Below are 18,339 nucleotides of genomic sequence, written 5' to 3' on the forward strand. Positions count from 1 at the left end.
AAACTTGAATAAATGCTGTAGTTGAAGTGTAAATGCTGCTATGACTTTACAACTGAAGTAACTGGCCGGTCCTATACAGCTGTGTTGTTTAAATGGTGTGAAAATCTGAAGCATTTATGCAGCCAAAAATAAGTTTACTTGTCATACCAGTGATGTAAACTTCCAAACTCCCCACAAAATAGCTGTAGAAGGTAAACATAATATACAGGTGCTGTCACACAGGGTTGACATAATGCGTGGTGACCTCAGAAAAGTGTGTTTAGAAAGGTATCTACTTATTTGCTCATATAAACAAGTTCATAAATGCTGGTTAATCTAAAACTAGTTGCAAAAATATACAGGCGATTCCTTGAGCCAAAGAAAATTATAAATATTGTTTTCCTTTTTTTCAGTGTGTAGTTAAAATTGTTAATTTTGCCAATGTGAGTACATTAGAGTAGAAAAAACTATGAAAGCCCATTTCCACTGCATGAAACATATCCCATAATTATGAGATGCTAATGAGATACTCTTTCAATATGATGACTTAGTGTCTAATAATTATGAGATATGTTGTTTTTAATAAGTCATAATGACACAGTAATTCATAACTATGATATACTAGGTCATAATAATGACTATGATTATGAGATATAAGGTTATCACGATTATGACCTACTGTCTTGTAGATACTAAGTCATTTTAATGACGTACTAAGTCATATATATGAGATATTATCTCAATTATTAAATACTGGGTCATAGTTATGATGACCTAGTATCTCATAATTATGACTTACTCTCATACACTCATTAGATACTAAGTCATAATAATGAGATACCAAGACATAATAATGAGATACTCTCTAATATTTATTAAATAATATGTCATAATAATTATATAGTAAGTCATAATTATGAGATATGAGGTCGTCATAATTATGAATTACTATCATAATCCGATCAGATACTAAGCCATAACAATAAGATACTACGTCATAATTATGAGATAGTAAGTCATCATAATTATGAGACAACAAGTCAAATTTATTAGATAATAGGTCATAATAATGATATAGTATCTCATATCATTATTATGACTTACTGAAATAAATAAAATGTTTCAAGTGGCAGAAATTTGAACTAATTTCAGTTTTAGTTTTAAGAAAACCCGGGGGAAAACGGGTTTCTCGTGGTTTAGCAACGGGATTTACGAGGTTAAGTGAAGGCAGCATTTGCGCGTGGACGTATCCGCCTTTCAGGAGCGTCCCGCAGCGTAACCGAACGGAGCTCTGCGTGTACCACAGCAAGCCGCTGCCGTGTTAGACAGAAAAAAACTGTCGTTGAACTACCTGATATTGTCTCTCCCTCGTGTTCGACCCGTTGACTCAACATTTGTTATTAACAAGAAGCAAGCGGCGAGTGTCTGGTTATAACGTGAGCATGGATTCGCTCAAACCTCCTTCCCTTTTCCACGTTTTCCTCTGGTTACCAGCCGCACTGGCTCTCGGTAAGCTACAGCTCTCTCTCTGTGCACATACTAGCTCTGTCAACATGTAAATAACAGGTACAACATGATTCACTGCACGCTGTGTAGTGTGAATGTTAAGGCTGTTATTAGGAAGAGAAGGGCTGCAGAGTCGCTGTTCGTCTATTGTCACCTGGAAAACACGACACATCCATGTTGGCTAACATGTAGCATTGTTCTGGTTTGTAGTTTTCCCTGTAGTGGGCAGCAGTAAATACTTTATTGTGTTGAAATACAGCTGTGACACTGACAGTCTGTGCTGGTTGTTGGTGTCTGTGTACGTTAATTATTTCAAGCTATTCCCATTTGTACACTCACCATTCACAAACCCCATGAAGTGGCATAAATCAGTGTGGTCCAATGCTACTGTAGCCAATCTGCTTGTAACAAGTTACTTTTCTCTTTGTATAATCTCAAACCATTCTCCTCTGACCTCTGGCTTTAACAGTACATTTTGCCCAAGTAACTGCTGCTGCTTATCGGGTATTTTCTCTTCTCCCTGACCATTCAATGTCATGAAAATCCCACTGAATCAGTGGTTTCTGAAATACAGTCAGACTAGCCCATCTGCCACCAAGTGCCATGCCATGTTCAAAGTCACCTAATGTCTGATGCTGGGTTTGAATTTCAGCAGATCTTCTAGACCATGTCTAAATGAGTTGTGTTTGACTGATTAGATATATTGAGTAAACAAGTGGTTGAACAGGTGTACCTAATAAAGTGGACAGTGAGTATATGGAAGAACTTGGAAGATAATGGCAAACACACACTTGGGTCAATAAACCAAGTTTGTCTTTGTCTGAAAAATAAATCAAACCACCACAGACAGACCTACTGATGAAGACTTTTAATTTCCTCATTGTAGTTTTTAGTATTACTCAATATCCTAGGGCATTGCACTATAGTCCACTTTTCTCAGGCTGACTTCAGAAGGTTTGCAAATTGCAACCCAACGGTGTTTATGGAATTAAATTTGTGAAGCAAGAAAAATTGACCAAAACCAAAATGAACCATCAAAATACATGAACTGCAAATAAAATATTGATTTAATCAAATAAATTATTGTATTTTATTTATTTCAAATCACACTTTTTGTTAGCAATGATGGGAATTTTGTTTGCACTTCCCGGCTTTTCGTTTGTGATTCTGACCATGGGCGTGGCTAAGGAATACCTCAAAGATAATCTGAAAAACACTAGCTACTTTATTATTTCACTTATTACAATTATTACATTTACAATTGTTACAAGAAGCTTGTCAGTTGTCGGTGGGGGAACGAGTTCCAAACAGACAGCGACTCCAAGCCTTTGACTACATTCGGTCCATCGAGCTGTGGTTCCAAAACTCAAACTCGGTAGCCAATCAACAGGCAGCTTCATAAGCCCCGCCCATGGTCTGAATCACAAACAAAAACCTGGGAGTGCAAAGAACAAGTTTGGAGCACGAAAGCAAAAGAGTTGGAGTGAAATTCAAAAGTGAAATTCCCATCTAACGTAAAGATAAACAAAACAAATAAATATAATATAATTATTTTGAATGATTAAATCGATATTTTGTTTGCTATTTGTGTGATTTGATTTTGCTATTAATTTTGTTAGCTCAATTTATAAAGTGTTGCTTGCTTCATGAAAAGTGTGTTACTCTAATTCCATATCTGTGCTGTGTAGAGAAATGTGCTCAAATGTACACATGAAAATGAGCACCCATCATTTATACGCCAGACCTGGTGTTGTGTTACAATCAGTGAGTCCGCTTATATCTGCATTCGCTTTGAGAGCCATTGCTGATGATGTACATTTGTGATTACCATCTATCAATCCTGTTCATTTAGTTTGTAATTAGCATTTGATCTATCATTTATGTAAAAAATGTGAAAACCTCTCATCATGACTTTATTCTCTCTGTTGGTTTTAGAAATTGATGAATGTATTTGCAAAGATTGGGAAAATACTTTGATTTTGTGTTAAACGTTCCTTTGTAGTTCATTTATTTATCTGTGACTTTTTTCATACTACGTTAGTTAGTTAGTTAGTTAGTTAGTTAAATCGTTTTGGTTGTCATAAGTGAAAGTGAAATACATCATCACATTTTTTTATAAATCATCAACCAACTGCAGTGCATGTGCAGACATATGTGGGTGCATGAAATAAAACATCTCTGGACCAGTCCAAAGCAGATGGTTTGTTCAACTATTGTCTCCACCACCACTACTTCATCTCCAGGTTTCTTTGAAAAATGTCTTGGCATCTAAAAACTTTTTTAAATATTTCAGACCACATGTATTGATTTGTTAAAGCTTTTACTTCTGCTAATTCAGCCTCCTTCATTATCAGTCTGGCATAATACATGAAATGACTCACTAAGTGACTTTGACCAGTGTATCTCTTTCGGTTTATCACACCATCATGTGTTTCCTCAGATGAAGTTAAATTTGTGAACGGAATTGACTTTAGTTTTTGAACATGTGTATGCGTCATCTGTGGTAGAAAAGGTGATCATGTGTGTGTGTTTGGGGCTGTGGTTTTCACAGATGAAGTGTTAACACACAGTGTTTTAAAACACGGTGTGAAACGGCTTCCTTTTCTCATTTGTGTAGTTTTGTGGTGGAGAATTAAATCCTGTGACATTTGTGTGTGGTTGCTGTTTTTAGTTGCTGTTGCTAACCTATACTGTACACAGTTTCTGTACACAACAAGTTACTAAAACTTGTGGCTCTTCCCATTTCACTGCAAAATTGTTCACTGTTGGTTTGGACACAATTATGTCAATGCATTTTGTGTGTGTGTGTGTGTGTGTGTGTGTGCTTGTACACGCGTGTCTTTAGTAGGCTGTGTGGACCAATTGTCAAGCAAACCTATCTTTCTGTCCTTGTGAGGACATTTTAGCAGGTCCACACAACTTTAAAATGACTTTTGGAGGATTAAGACCTGGTTTTATGGTTAGGCATTTAGTTGTAATGGTTAAGGTTTTGGGGGCTAGGGAATGTCCGGACAAAGAATTCAAAACCAGCGTGTGTGTGTGTGTGTGTGTAGGCCTGTGTATAAGCACAAGTTACAAGTAAAGAGAGAAAAGAGAGAAAAGGAGAGGCTGATGATGTGAATTTAAACCAACATTATCAAAAATATTTGATAATTCAGTTGAAAGTGAACCGTGGCTAATATTTTCAACATTTCCACTGTTTTTCACATGCAGTGAAATGCAGAAGCTATGCGGAAGTTTCAGCCACATGATTTCTAAACGTCATCCTTTATTCACTGAATCTGTTTAGTCAAAGGAAATCACTCAAAGTCTTTGTTCACCGTTTGCAGTAATGGTGGTGTCTCATGATATCCAGTGGACTGACCCTGAGTAGAGGATACTGAGGCATTTTAACACAGATCAGACAATGTCAAAACAGCAATTGACAAACAAAGGCTAGGAAGGGAGGGCTTTTACATTCAGACAGGAACCAGGACAATCTTCAGAGTCTGGAAGGAAGGACATTGAAAAACTAAGAAGAAGGAAATGTGTTCCACAGACAGTCAAGTGCCAACATTAGAAGCCAAAACAGAGGGGGCTAGTTCAGATGTAATGTCATTATCAGGTCTTCACCAAATGCTGCAGTTTCCATCTCCCTCAAGCATAACAACCTAACATTTCAAGACTTTTTTGATGCCGGTGTTTTATGTGCAAATTACAAATGTGCATTAAAATAGGCTGAGTGCATAGCTTTCAAATGTAAACAAATGTCAGTTAGATTCAAACGATTGTAAAATGAGTTTACAATCGTCCTGATTAAGAGTTACTATTGCACCAGGATAGTTTGATTGGGAGGAGCATGGACAACGTCACACAGTTACAACAGCTGCTGGTTTGAGGCTGAGGAAGAAGAAAACCTCATTTGTTTTTCACAAGAAGCTGCCCAGTATGAGCAGCAGGCGAGACAGCGAGCTATCTTCACTTCCTCTCTTTGGCTGGCTTGAGAGTCCATGTGAATTGTGTCTCGTGTTGAATTTGACTTAGCATTCAAAATGGCACACTACTAAACAGGGCTGAACAATTCATCAGAATTTAATCAAAATCACAAATGACCTACTGCAATTAGCATATATAATATGATCACAGAAATCACATTCTCATGAAAATGAGAACAATTAGGTAAAAGTGACCATTCCATAAAAAGTGACAAAATAAAATAATAGTTATTGTGATGATTATAGATTTTTTTTATCATAAGAAAAAAAGCAAAGTGCAACAACAAATTAAGTACAAATAAAAAAAGTAACAATACAATGAAAGTCAAATAACAGTAAAACAGCACCTTGTTAAAATAAACAAATACTTCTAAACTGACATTAAGTATACAAAATACGCTTGTGCATCTTAATGTGTCGTAGCCACACACACACACACACACAGAGCATTGTTGCATTTCTCAGTCTTCTGTTGTCTGTGCAGAATAAGTGTTCTTTGTTGCACGTTTATGTGTGTGAAGTAACGTGTGTTTTTGCCTGTGACCTCCTTTTTGAAGTCTGATAGCACCTGCTGTCTCCTGCTGCATTTGAACAGTGCTTTTGTTTTTGTCAACCTCGTCTGCGTCTTACGCTGATTTTTCTTTTTTCCTTCTTCAATAATATCAGGGTGACATCCTTCTCCTTGACTCGTGTCACATTACCAGTAACTGAGGGTTTAGTAAATTTCCTTTAGCTGAAGGTTTGACCCAAACATGACAGTCTGACCTTTGTGTAACTGGTGTTTTGGCCCATTCTGTTTAAATTCTTTCACAGATGAATGTATTTATTATATACTTATTTATAGACTTTGCTGTGTATGCTAGAGGCATGGTTCTCAAACTGTGGTCAGTGTGCCACCAGTGGTACACAAGCTTCCTCAGGTTGTACTTCAAGGAATATCACAAATACTGTTCAACTGTATAAACCAGGGTATGTGATTGTAATTTTGTGGGTAGCAAATGAACCAAATAACAAAAAAATTATAATACTACTCCATCTTAATCTAATTTGGCTAAACAAGTGTATGTGAGAAAGATTATTTTGACAGGAAATGCGATTGCGATATGATTCGCGATCGTCATTGTTCTCCTTTTCATTTGAAAAACATTTAAAATGATTACCGTGTGATATTTGTGCAGATCTGTGAGAAACAAATATGTTCTCTTCAGTCTGTAGAAAAAGATGTGTATAGATCAAGACAATAATTCACCTAAAATGATATTGTAACTGAAAATTGACATTTCGATAAGGTTTCGATTAATTGTTCAACCGTAGATGATGAGAGAGAACTTATTGGGAACAAATCTGCCTCCTGTGAAAAGTAGTTGACTTTGCTCGACTGTATTTTTAACGTTTGTGATAATGGTGTTACTTTGAGAGCTCATTATTTTCTCAGTTGATACTTTGTGTAAAAAGTACCACTGCACTGGATTATTTACACCCGTTTAGCCTGCGTTTGTAAAATATGTATCAAAGCTAAAATATTTCAGTGTGTGTGCGTCTTGAGGCACCCTGTGGTGGCAGCCCACGGTAACCACTGTTACGGCTGTGGTTGTCACATCTACAGTGTGTCGATGATTTCTCTTTCACTTGTCTCCCACCTCAGTTTGTGTGTTAGCCTCTGTGTGTACGTGTGGGTGTATGTTGTATCATGTGAGTGCAAGCAAATGTTCGTTCTATGAGGAACTGAAACTAAAATGAAAGGGAATTTCTCTCTCTGGCCCTTTTTGATAATAAATGTGAAAGTAGCTCACTTGAAGCCTTGGTTGTTTAGTCTAAAGTTGAGTTTACTGTCGTATAGACGATAGTTGATTCTAATTTTCTTAATGCTGTGTCCTCTTCTACTCTGTCTATTTTGTTTTTTTTGTATTCTTGGCTCTAAAGAAGAAAACGTTGAAACACGTGTCGGAATCACTGGTGTGTGAACACAATTACTGTAATTCTAGAAGCACCTGTTTCCTGTAAAAGAGAGTCGAATGTCAGTCTTGTGTAAACACGATGTGGGCACACAAAACCAACTAGTGTGGTGCAGTCTCGATCACATCTTTGAATCATTTTATTTTGCTGAGATGAAGTGAAAGTGTTGGCTCATGGAAACCACCGCCTGTCTTGGATTCATTTTGGTTTAATATTTTACTGCCAAAGTTGCAGAGGTTTATAAGTTATGTTTATTTTATATGTTTCTTGACGGTATGTTTACGACCCAAAGACCCACTGATGACAGCTCGCCATGAGTGTCAGTGTCAATTGTGAGTTGACATGCAGGGCCATCTAGTGGAAAGCTTATGGTACTAAAAATCCAGCCCCCCTGACAGAGTCCTATTGAACAGGCCAGAGTGATTATCATAAGAGTCTGTAATGTCTTGGGATATTCCCAGCTTTTGGTCAGTATTTGTATACTAGTGATAACAGGGAAAAAAGGGGGAGTTTTCATCTACAGTGTAATAATTTAGCAGTGTTACATTCATTTCTTGGTTGACATCATTTATCTCTCATTTCCACAGTGGAGGAGCCGACCAACGTGACCCTGCAGTGCCACAATATGCACAACATCGTGCGGTGGAGTTACCAGCGCCTCTTGCCAGGGCTTCGATTCAGAGTGGACATCCATTCATATTTGGGGTCAGTTATAAACAATGCACGTGGAACCATTTATATATTCATTTATTACAGATAATCTTTGCTTCAATGTTACACTATATTGAAAATAAGTAATTGATGACCAAGTGGAGTCAGGAGTGTGTCCTCACATTGTGTTTTAAAATAGTTATCCACTTATACTAATACACACTAATATTGTGTCCTTAAGCACTTAATGTACGGCTCACATTTGAATTATTTTCAAATTTGGTTGAGTTAATAGTCCACCCTTAGAACGCAGAGCATTTTTTCTGCTTTTTTCCATGAATCTGTTAAAACGTAAAGTGTATATACAGAGGCTATAAGAATGTGCAAATATAGAGCGTGTTATATCCTTTATTTTCAGCACAACCTATAGGCAATCATTTTCACAAACTGTATTAAAGTACTCAAAATGTTCAAAATGGGACTGAATTTGTGAAATTTGGGAAAAAGTCACAGTTCATAGTTCACTTGGCCTCGTTTATATGGCCAAAAAGAACAGGAAACCCGTCTATTTAGTGACTTCTGCACAACTATTGCTACTTTATATCGCAACTAAAAATGTGATATTAAATGGATCATAACTTTGACTCAACAACACGTAAAAACACACAATTTTTCAAAGTCTAAATACGTGACCTATAAACACACCCCCCCTAGATGTCCATATAAGGAGTTGAACCTTTATTATACCTTATAGATTAATACTATATAGAGCTGCAATACCTATATACAGCTGATTATTTTCATAATCGATTAATCTGATTAATCAAGCCATTGTTTCAGCTCCTATCATATATGAATAACAACAAAGGGATAGTTTGGGTTTTTAAATGTTGTTTTGACACATTAACACTGATTTTTACCACACATGCTCTAGACCTGTGTGGAAGCCACACAATCGCTCTCATTGAAAGGAATAACTAGGAATAAGACTAAAGCCACTTAATGAAATTTTCAAATCTCTGCATACATACCTTAAGAATATGTTTGCTGCTTTATCTCACTGTTAGACAGAACTTTCTTGCTGGAAACTGAAGTCCGTAAACCCACTTACTCCCCAGCACCAAAGTTTATAGAACGTTTTTAGCTTGCGGGAACAGAGGCTGCTCATCTGCCACTGAACAAAGGATTTCAAACCCCTAAAGTCACTCTCTCTGTTTGTGTTTAAAACAATAGATTTTTATTTACACTTACTCTTCTCTGACTCTCTCTTCAGTCCTGCTGATGCAGTTTGGGTGGACCCACCAGCTCTACAAGCCAACGTCTCTTTTCTCTCTGATCCAGACAATGAATATTACCTTACTGTAACTGCAGTCATTGGTCAGAATGAGTCGGCGTCGGCGCCTCCCGAAGGAATCACTTTCAGCTACTTCATGGATTCTCCCACGATTCAGAAATGTGAGTAGAGCGGCTAAGTGTTGCCACAGGTATGCATTGAACGTTTAAATAAGATTCAACAGAACAAATTTGTTCACAAAAATGTTAAGGCTAAAAGAAACAAGAACTAAGACTAAAGTAAACCGCAGAACAGATGGGTAAAAACCCCTGACCCCTAACTACAGCATCAGATTTGGTCGATGGATGTCTGAACAATCGGACATTTCATACCAGTATTTCCTATTCCTCCTTACTGTGATTGGTTTATGAAAACTACCAATCATTTACAATGACTTTAACATCTTTGTTTTGTTTGTGTCGCATACGACTTGTTCTTTCCAGGTTATCTAGACCTCCCACCAGTGAACGTCACTGCCCGACCGGACGACATTATTGCATTCAGCTTCACACATCCTTGGCTTTTTTACCACCCGGCGATGCCCAGCAGCCAAATCTCAAGACCCAGAAATATGAGACGCAATTATGCACAGAGGGAGCTGCCTGTGTTTAATTATGGTGTTGTCATCATCAGCCAGGTCAGCCTATCTTTTCTATCTGAAGTTTGTTATAAGACATTGTCATAGTAATAATCAAAAAGGAAGTTGGCTTTAGACTTAAATGTCCACATGGCATCAATGAAAAATTGTTTGTTTGTATTTGGCATTGCACATGTTTTTTAAAGCTCCACGGTTTGTTATGTGTCGTGCAGAAGCAGCCGCACCATTTCAGGTGTGCGAAGAGTGTGTGTAAGCAGAAAATCCCAGTGGAGCGTGCACGAGAGGAACACTGTCTGAACATCACGGGAGAGATGCAGAAAATCGCTGTTAAATCCACACAGTTGTACTGCGCTGGGCCATTTTCAGAAACGTCAGAAATGCAACAGGAGCAAAAGAGTTGAGTAATATTTTGTTTGTTTCACCGTGTCATGTGCAGCCTTGCGCTGTGTGTGTGTGAACATCTAAAGTTATGTTTACGCCACACAAAGTCATAGTATTGTTGTGAGTTCACACCGCGCGGGACATGGGATATCGGCAACAACAATTCTGTATTTCCCTTTGAAATGGTGCCACAGACAGTCATAAGGCAAAGCAAGGCAGAGTTGAGTATGTGGGTTGCGCCCATGAAAAACTCGCCAAATCTTCCCTGCCAATGCAAAACAGCTTATTCTGCTATTGTTTTATGTCGTTTATTGGATTGGATGATTGAAGTCTGATGAAACAAGACATACTGGCAGTTTAACAATTGATTCATTTAACAAACAGGGGCCTCAGTTGCATGTGGAAGACCCATACACAGCCACAACAGCCTGGCACCTCCTCCTCCTCATGCTGGTCACCAGCTTAGTCACACAAAGAGCACGCCCAAGCTGATCCCACAGGTGTTCAATAGGGTTGAGGTCAGGACTGCAGGCGGGCCATTCCATCGTCTCCGCTCTCTGATAGTATGATCATAAACCTCGCACTGTGGTGGCGAGCTGTCATCTTGGGGGATAGGGATCAGCTCCCAGACTGTGGAGATATGGGATGGCCACTGGTTGCAGAATCTCATCTCAATATTTCTCTGCATGAATCTCCACAACACTGTCACTCGGTGCAGCAATCGGCATAGCATTCTCCCCAACGTGTTGTGGCTGTGTATGGTTCTTCCGCATGCTTCTGAGGCCTCTGTTTGAGGAATCAGTTGTTAAATTGCCAATAAGTCTTGTTTCTTCAGATTTCACTTATCCAATCCAAGAAACAACCCCAAACAAGAGTCAATGGCAGATACACAGCTCCCCCTCTGGCATGGTGGATGCTCTGCATCTCAGCAGCTACAACGAGAGTAGTTCTTCTTCTTCTGCGGTTGAGTGTACGCAACCAGATGTGCCCGGACTAGTGCCCGCACCTCCTGGTGCGAGGATTTCTGATGACGACATCAAATTAAGGAAGTGCCGATCCGCTTCGCAGAGCCCAGGAAAACGATACAACACTATTTTCTAACTGTTTGTTCTGAAACTTTAGGGTTTCATAAACGAGGTAATGACGCAGATACACACACAAACGCAGCATTAATTGGAGCTTCCGGTCTATGTGGGCTTTAAGGCTGTTTGTCTTCAGATGTCTTATAATGTTTTCACTCTTCCATCTAGATTATGTCATCTACATCGTGGTCAGCTTGCTGACCGTGATTGTGGCCGCCTTCATCCTTTTCCTGGTGTACAAAAAGATGACCAGCCCCAGAAGTGCTAACCCGACATCTATAGTACGTTGAATTTGTGTATCGTATTTGAATGGAAGAGATTAAGTAACTAATGAGAAACGACGGCAGTGAAGAGTTAGCGCTACCAAAGCTAAGTGAAGCTGTGGCTAATAGTAAGAACTAATCGGTAAGTAAATGTGGATGTGATCAAATTGTATCCGGAGTGGAAGTTCAATGAAAATGGAGTGGTATGAATGTAGCTCAAATGACCGTTCCAGTGCTCTAAAAATGACACTAAAATCTCCTCTTTGTGTTTTGAAGACAATCCACAGAACCAGGCCGAACACCACGGCAGCAGTTGAGGAAATCACTGTGGTTCGAGTGGAGCCTTCCTCTCCCACACCTCTACTGTCACACCACTACCACGACAGCGGTTTCACAGCAGTGGAGCCCGATGACCTGCGTCTGCCCATCGGGGTGTCGACAAATGGAGGCATGCGCGAGCACGTAGAGACGGAGAGAGCGGATGATGAAGGAGAGGGTTACACGGCAGGAGGCAACTTCGATGAAGCGGAGACGGAGAGCTGCAGCGAGGCTCCTTCTGGCTACGAGAAGAGGGATGTGTTGGTCAAGTTGGGCCCAAATGACTCGGTGGAGGGCTACCGTGCCTGAGAAGATGCACTTTCCTGGAGTGAGAAATGAGATTTGACGGTGACTCTTAAAAGATTGCAAAAGGGAGTTGTGGTTACACATTTCAGGTGTTTTATTTATTTTTATTTCACCTTTTCATCAGTTGCATAGTTTCTTAAAAAGTACAAGACAGAAAGAGCTATGTGGATCCTTAGAGTATTTGCAGGTCTGTTTTATTTTACTTTTTTATTCTACACATATTTGTGTGTCAACTCTCAACTTGCTATTGACGATGGGATGAGAAATCTTCATCAAAGAGACTTCAGATCAGATTGGCGTCTTTCTGGAGCGAGAGACCGTGGAAGACCGACAGGAAATGGCCTCAAATGGACTCGGCACCAGGTGATGCAGGGACCCCAAAATAAGTGCGTTTAACTCCTGTGAGAATTAGGACTGAATAATTTTTGGGGGAAACTGCAAAGTGACATTTTGTGTTTTTTTTTAGTCCATTGCTGTGTGACAAGTTGACATCTTGACTGACCATCACCACATGAGGTACCATCAAAATACTCACTTTTACTAATGCAATGCAAGGGTGATGAGTTAAAGGTTGTTGTTTTTTTTTGCCAATTGCAAAAAAAAAGTATCATTCAGGCCGAATTGGAATTGAAATATTTGAAAAATATTTGTCCATAAAATGGCAATGACAATACAATCTGGAAAAAAAAAACAGGTATACAGTATGTGTATATATAGCAAATATTAAACAAATGTCATAAGAAATAAAAAAAAAAACTATTTCGTCCAACATTTGGATGAAAAAGTAAAGTTTTAATGCACTTTAGTGGCATTTATCAAGTTTCTAAAACATCTATAAATAATTATCATAATTATCAGCCGGCGCCAAAGGAAAAATAGTTATTCCATCTTGTCTCGACTGTTGTGGCGCTACGAAAAAAAAGTATCAACAGAAAGTAGTGGATTTCTATTGTTTTGAAAGAGAATCAAGATGAAATTATGTTGATTTTAAGTTTGGATTATAAAACTGACTTTAGAACGCAGCCTGGCATCTGTCTGAGGGCACGAGGTCCAAACCTCCTCACGTCCTCCGACACAAACATCTCTGCATGTTTTCTAACACTCTTATTTATCTAATGATTCCACAGTGATGACAAAGATCATAGATCTTTTATTTAATAATAATAATTATAATAATTATAATAATTATTATAATAATATAATAATAATAATAATTCCCAAACCACCGCCCACTTCCTTAGAACTGGGATTTGGAACCAGTAAAATCAAGCCAGCTCTTCCCAGAAAGAAGGAAAAGAAAGAGTTTGAACCTAAATAAAATTGCTCCCACTGGAGCACTTTGACCTAATTGTACCGTCACGAGAGAGCAAAAATCAGAGAACAGTGTCTTGCTCTCACCACAAATATTCACACACACTTTGACTTCAATTCTGCGGAGTCACGCGTTCCTTCACCCCGTTTCCGATTAGATTAATAACGTGAACACTGTGCAGTTCAGTGACTGGACTGAGTGTGAAAGAAGGTAAAGAAGAGTGATTTCTTTGTCCATGAGGCTCACTGATGCTTCAACTTTCAGGACTTTACTGCAATGAATCCTGCACACGGACTCAAAAGGACGTTGCTGTGTCTCGTTTAAAATTAAAAATAATAAAACTTCAAACAAACACATACTCTTTAACAACACACTTAATCTGCTGCACTCACTTGCTAGCATTACTATATTCATTACTTACAGATGTTTATTCCCAGTGGAATTACATTTCTTCTAATTGCACTTTAAAATAATTGCTGAATCACTAGTAGCACCTTAAAAATGCCGTCCAATGTTTATTAGAACGTCCTTAAAGTGCAATTTCTTGAGAATCCTGGTGTTTTCACTCCTCAGGAGAACCAACACAGAGAAAGGTTAAGCCTGTCTTTGCCAACTTAAGTACTTTGTTGTGTACACTTAAAGTAATTTAATACTTCTAGAATGTTGACAATAACTGTGTCCATATAATAACAGATCATTGAATCATTGACTTATGTACTGGAAATTAGAATGAGTTTATTATTATTAGTTGAGTGTCTTTATGCTCTGTATGATTGGGACTAAAATGAGGTGATGTAACATGATATCTGCTCATTCTGCAGACAACATTACCATGTATTTTGTGCCGATATGCAGCTGTGTGTGGCCATTCCTTAATCCCTCTGTGCAATGGTGAATAACAATAACCTTTTGTCGTGTTGTTGCACAATCGGCGTAATGTGTTTTTTGTCCGATATGAAAGAATTGGTGACGTCCAATGGTGAAACTGCAGATTGTAGCACTTGAGGAACTATTGTGTCCTTTACCAACAAGTAGGGCTGAATGATTTTTGACAGGAATTGCGAAGAGGAAATGCTCTTTTCTGCATCGTCATTCTCATTTTCAAATGATGACTGTGTGACGTTTGTGCAGATCTGTGGGAAATCAAACATGTCCTCTTCCGTGCGTAGAATAAGGCGAGTATTGGTCGAGACAATTATTTGATTATATGATTTCGATAAAATTACAATGAAACATTCAGCCCTGCCGTCCAGGAAGCATGTCATTATTCTTCTTCGTTTGTGCTGCTTGCTCTGGCTTCTTTGTCCTTTTGGGCTGCTGTAGAGACATGGCACCACAAGGTGGCGCTCCCGGGCATTCACAGTATGTAAAGCGATTATACACTTGTACAAACACGCTTGTGCTCATTGTTTGCCAGCGAGCCCTCGTAAAATGTTACACTCTGGAACTTGAACCGTTTTAATGAGCGCGCACTTCCTCTTTGCTGTTACCATCAGATGTTACCATCTTAGGGCTGTGCACATCTTTGGTTTAAAGAGACACAAACCTGATTATATTCAGACATCTGCTGTGTTATGACTTTGGGACAAAAAAAATGTCTAAAACAGTTACAATGTCAGACCCTCACATCCCTGTTTCTGTGACTAAACCAACAACTGTTTTGTTATTATTATTATGTGTAAGATTGTAGTTTTGTGTGCTTTTAAAGAGATAAAAAAAGAAAGATTATGTTTTTCAGGGATTGTGTTGGCGTAACGGTGTAAATGTTTGAGTGTGCGCAAAATGACTTGGAAAAGCAGCCAAACCACGAATCTTTTCTCTAACTCCACGTCCTCGTTCACTGTCCTGCCTCGTTGTCGACCGCAAATGCCTCAGAAATTCACGCGAACATTTCTTACGCTATTGTTTTCAGCAATTACATTATGTCAATAAAGACTACTATACATTTTTCTCCTTGTGTCTTATTCTGGTCTGGTCTCAAACTGTGGTACAGTGTGCACTTAAAGGAATATCAGGAATACTTTTTACTAGTATTTCTCACTACTGTGAGCAGTGGAGCCTATTAGTTGGTCGTAATAGTTGTTCTTTCAGTGTCCGATCATTTATCAGTAGGTACTTGGTCTAATACTAATGAAATAATGAAACATAATATCATTAACTTAGTAATGTAAAGGACAAAAACCCCAGAACAGTGTCCTGCATATTAAATGATTAATTTGTGAAATAAAGGAAGGGAAGTTGGCATTTGAGTGCAGTGAGCAGCTACTTTACAGAAGGGTCATGACTGTGTAGGACCATTGAAATCACTACATTTGATTGTGTCATAGGGGAAGAATATATACCATGATGCTTCATGACATTTAAGTAATCCATGTTGCTTCCTCTAAAGCCAGTAATATGAGCAATGCGGGCGACCTCCTTCACTGTGTGTGCGCGTGTGTTTGCATAAATATCTGTTAGTTATGCTTCCTTCCTCTTTGCTGTGTGTGTGTGTGTAGGGAGACCTTATTGCTTCCAGTAACAGTCAATAACAGACTTCACCATGAGCTGTGATGAGTCTGAGCTGCAGGGTTTCTGGTCATCGGCCGACAGATTTTCCTCCTCAGAGGAAGTCAAACTCCAGCTCTCATGTTCAAAATCAATTTGTAATATTTTCAATCTATTTTTCACAACTTAAAAGCGATCTTTGTTACCTATATTTCTTTTAATATTTCGTGTATTAAAGGCATTAAATGAGCATTATTGGCAGAAATTGAATTTAGTACACATGCGTTTGCTTGTATGAGTGCATTTTCTTAGCGTTAGAATCAGTCTTGTGTAAAGTACCTTCAATGGATACTTGAGTAAAATCTTCACAGAAAATGACATTGTTAGAAGTTGAAGTCACTTATTTCTTTCATAATATTTCTTAAGTAAAAGTCTTAAAGTATATGACATGTACTGCACTTAAGTATCAAAAGTAATTTTCTGATATAAAATGTACTTAAGTTTTAGAAGTAAAAGTATTTTAAAAAAGTTAGTTAGGAGTTAGTATTGAGCCATGGTGGCTCAGTGGTAGGGGGAGTTGTCTTTCAACTGGAAGGTTGTGGGTTCAGAGCCAGGCAGTCTATGTGTCCTTGAGCAAGACACATGATCCCATGTTGAAGTGTGTGTGAATTGGTGAAAACTGTAGTGTAAAGCAGCTCATCAAGACTAGAAAAGCTCCATATAAATACAGACCAAAATACCAACTCTTCTTCTTCTTCTAATTTTATTTGGTATTAACGAGTAACAAAGATAGTTAGAGGAAATGTAGTGGAGTAAAAGTAAAAGCTGCTCAAAGTAAAGTACAGATACATGAATTCTGTACTGGAGTACAGTAACAAAGTATTTGTACTTTGTTACAACACTGTGTAGAATAAGCCCTAAAAAGATGCTACATTATTAAAGTCAGATTCAATTTAGCTCCAAGTTTCTACCGAGCTCAGAAGAATCTGAAACATTAGCGCAGAGGTCTCAAACTTGCGGCGCGTGGACCCCATGCGCCCCCTGCCATTTAATATCAAGTTACTTTTTGCATTGTAAATATGTTTTCATTGTAAACTATAAAAAAAGAAACAGTTTTATTATTTATTTTATTTTCCTTGAAACATTGTCATAAATATTGTTGACATATTCATGATGTGATATAATTATACATTTTGTTTTGGACTACATGCTCAGTGGACCATTAATTTTGTAATTTATTTAACACTCATTAGGGTTCATGTGAGTGTTCTGCAGAAAACTATACAAAACATAACCTCTGCAATTAAGTATAAGCATAAGGTGTATGATATAAGGAAACTGACGGCGCTGTTCCTGTCTCTGAGTACATTTCCTGTAAACCGTTGTCCTTTCCAGTAAATTGAGCAGCAGCTATCACTCATTTCAGTAACAAATCCTGTTAAGTGTGTGTCACCGTGAAGCGGGACAGTGACTCGTCTAACCTTCAGGGAACAAAGAGACGTTGAAGGGAACAACAGTCACGTGACTTCACAGCAGACATGTTGACCTGTCACATGTAAGTAATATCGTCCACCTTCACTTACTGGCTCAGTGTCAGGACACCGGAACAGCCGCAGTGTTTCCTGTTAAAAGATATCTAGCGTGTGACCATTTTTTGCGGTTCATGTCAATTAAGTTTTCCACCATTCAAACGATTGTCATGTGAGTTCACACATAATCAATTCCACACGACTCTCTCTCTCTCTCTCTCTCTCTCTCTGTTTTTCAGTATTGTGGTCGTCCAGCTATATTCCTACACTGTACACAGGAAGTGATGTTTTATGTCAAGTCAGATGGAGGCAACATCAACACTGTGCTAGCAAAGTGAGATCACTGGAAAACACAAAGAAGTGTCCATGAAAGGTTCCAGAAGTGAATTTTTACCTTTTCAAATCATTCAGTAGTTCAGCTCCGTCCCTGCTCTGCTGCTTCACAGAGATTTTTAAAAAATCTGAGTGTCCCATTGAAGTGGAGAATATCGATAATCTCTGCAATAAAATGTGAAATGAGATCATTTTTGACAGAAAAAAAAACCTTTGTCTTGTTCAAACCTCAGTGTTCGAATTTTTGCAATAATCTTCTTTTATATTTCAAATAAAAACAATCATTTACCAAACTGACAGAATGTCAAAGTACTAACCACTATGCCACCAT

The 18,339-nt window shown here is 38.4% G+C and overlaps 1 protein-coding gene across 2 annotated transcripts; it reads left to right on the plus strand.

Moving 5' to 3' along the window:
• The first annotated feature begins 1,230 nt into the window (after positions 1-1,230).
• On the plus strand, positions 1,231-12,962 carry ifngr1l (interferon gamma receptor 1-like). 2 transcript variants are annotated; one of them, XR_006361798.1, is made up of 8 exons: positions 1,231-1,488; positions 8,003-8,120; positions 9,340-9,521; positions 9,843-10,036; positions 10,210-10,393; positions 11,629-11,741; positions 12,000-12,733; positions 12,814-12,962. XR_006361798.1 is itself a non-coding variant. In XM_044045018.1 (7 exons), exons 1-7 carry the CDS (start codon positions 1,422-1,424, stop codon positions 12,348-12,350), a joined length of 1,209 nt encoding a protein of 402 aa, XP_043900953.1. In that variant the 5' UTR covers positions 1,231-1,421; the 3' UTR covers positions 12,351-12,962. The 2 variants fall into 2 exon arrangements, 1 of the variants encoding a protein (XP_043900953.1); XM_044045018.1 differs by having other exon boundaries at positions 12,000-12,962.
• Positions 12,963-18,339: the final 5,377 nt, after the last annotated feature.

This window comes from Solea senegalensis, linkage group LG15, assembly GCF_019176455.1.
Source record: "Solea senegalensis isolate Sse05_10M linkage group LG15, IFAPA_SoseM_1, whole genome shotgun sequence".
Taxonomy (NCBI): Eukaryota; Metazoa; Chordata; class Actinopteri; order Pleuronectiformes; family Soleidae; genus Solea; species Solea senegalensis.

Excerpts from the sequence above, each read along its gene's own strand:
- ifngr1l (XM_044045018.1), top strand. The coding sequence starts at position 1,422 with ATGGATTCGCTCAAACCTCCTTCCCTTTTCCACGTTTTCCTCTGGTTA. Across the intron at positions 8,121-9,339 it reads GACATCCATTCATATTTGGG|TCCTGCTGATGCAGTTTGGG; the intron begins GTCAGTTATAAA and ends CTCTCTCTTCAG. Across the intron at positions 11,742-11,999 it reads GTGCTAACCCGACATCTATA|ACAATCCACAGAACCAGGCC; the intron begins GTACGTTGAATT and ends TGTGTTTTGAAG.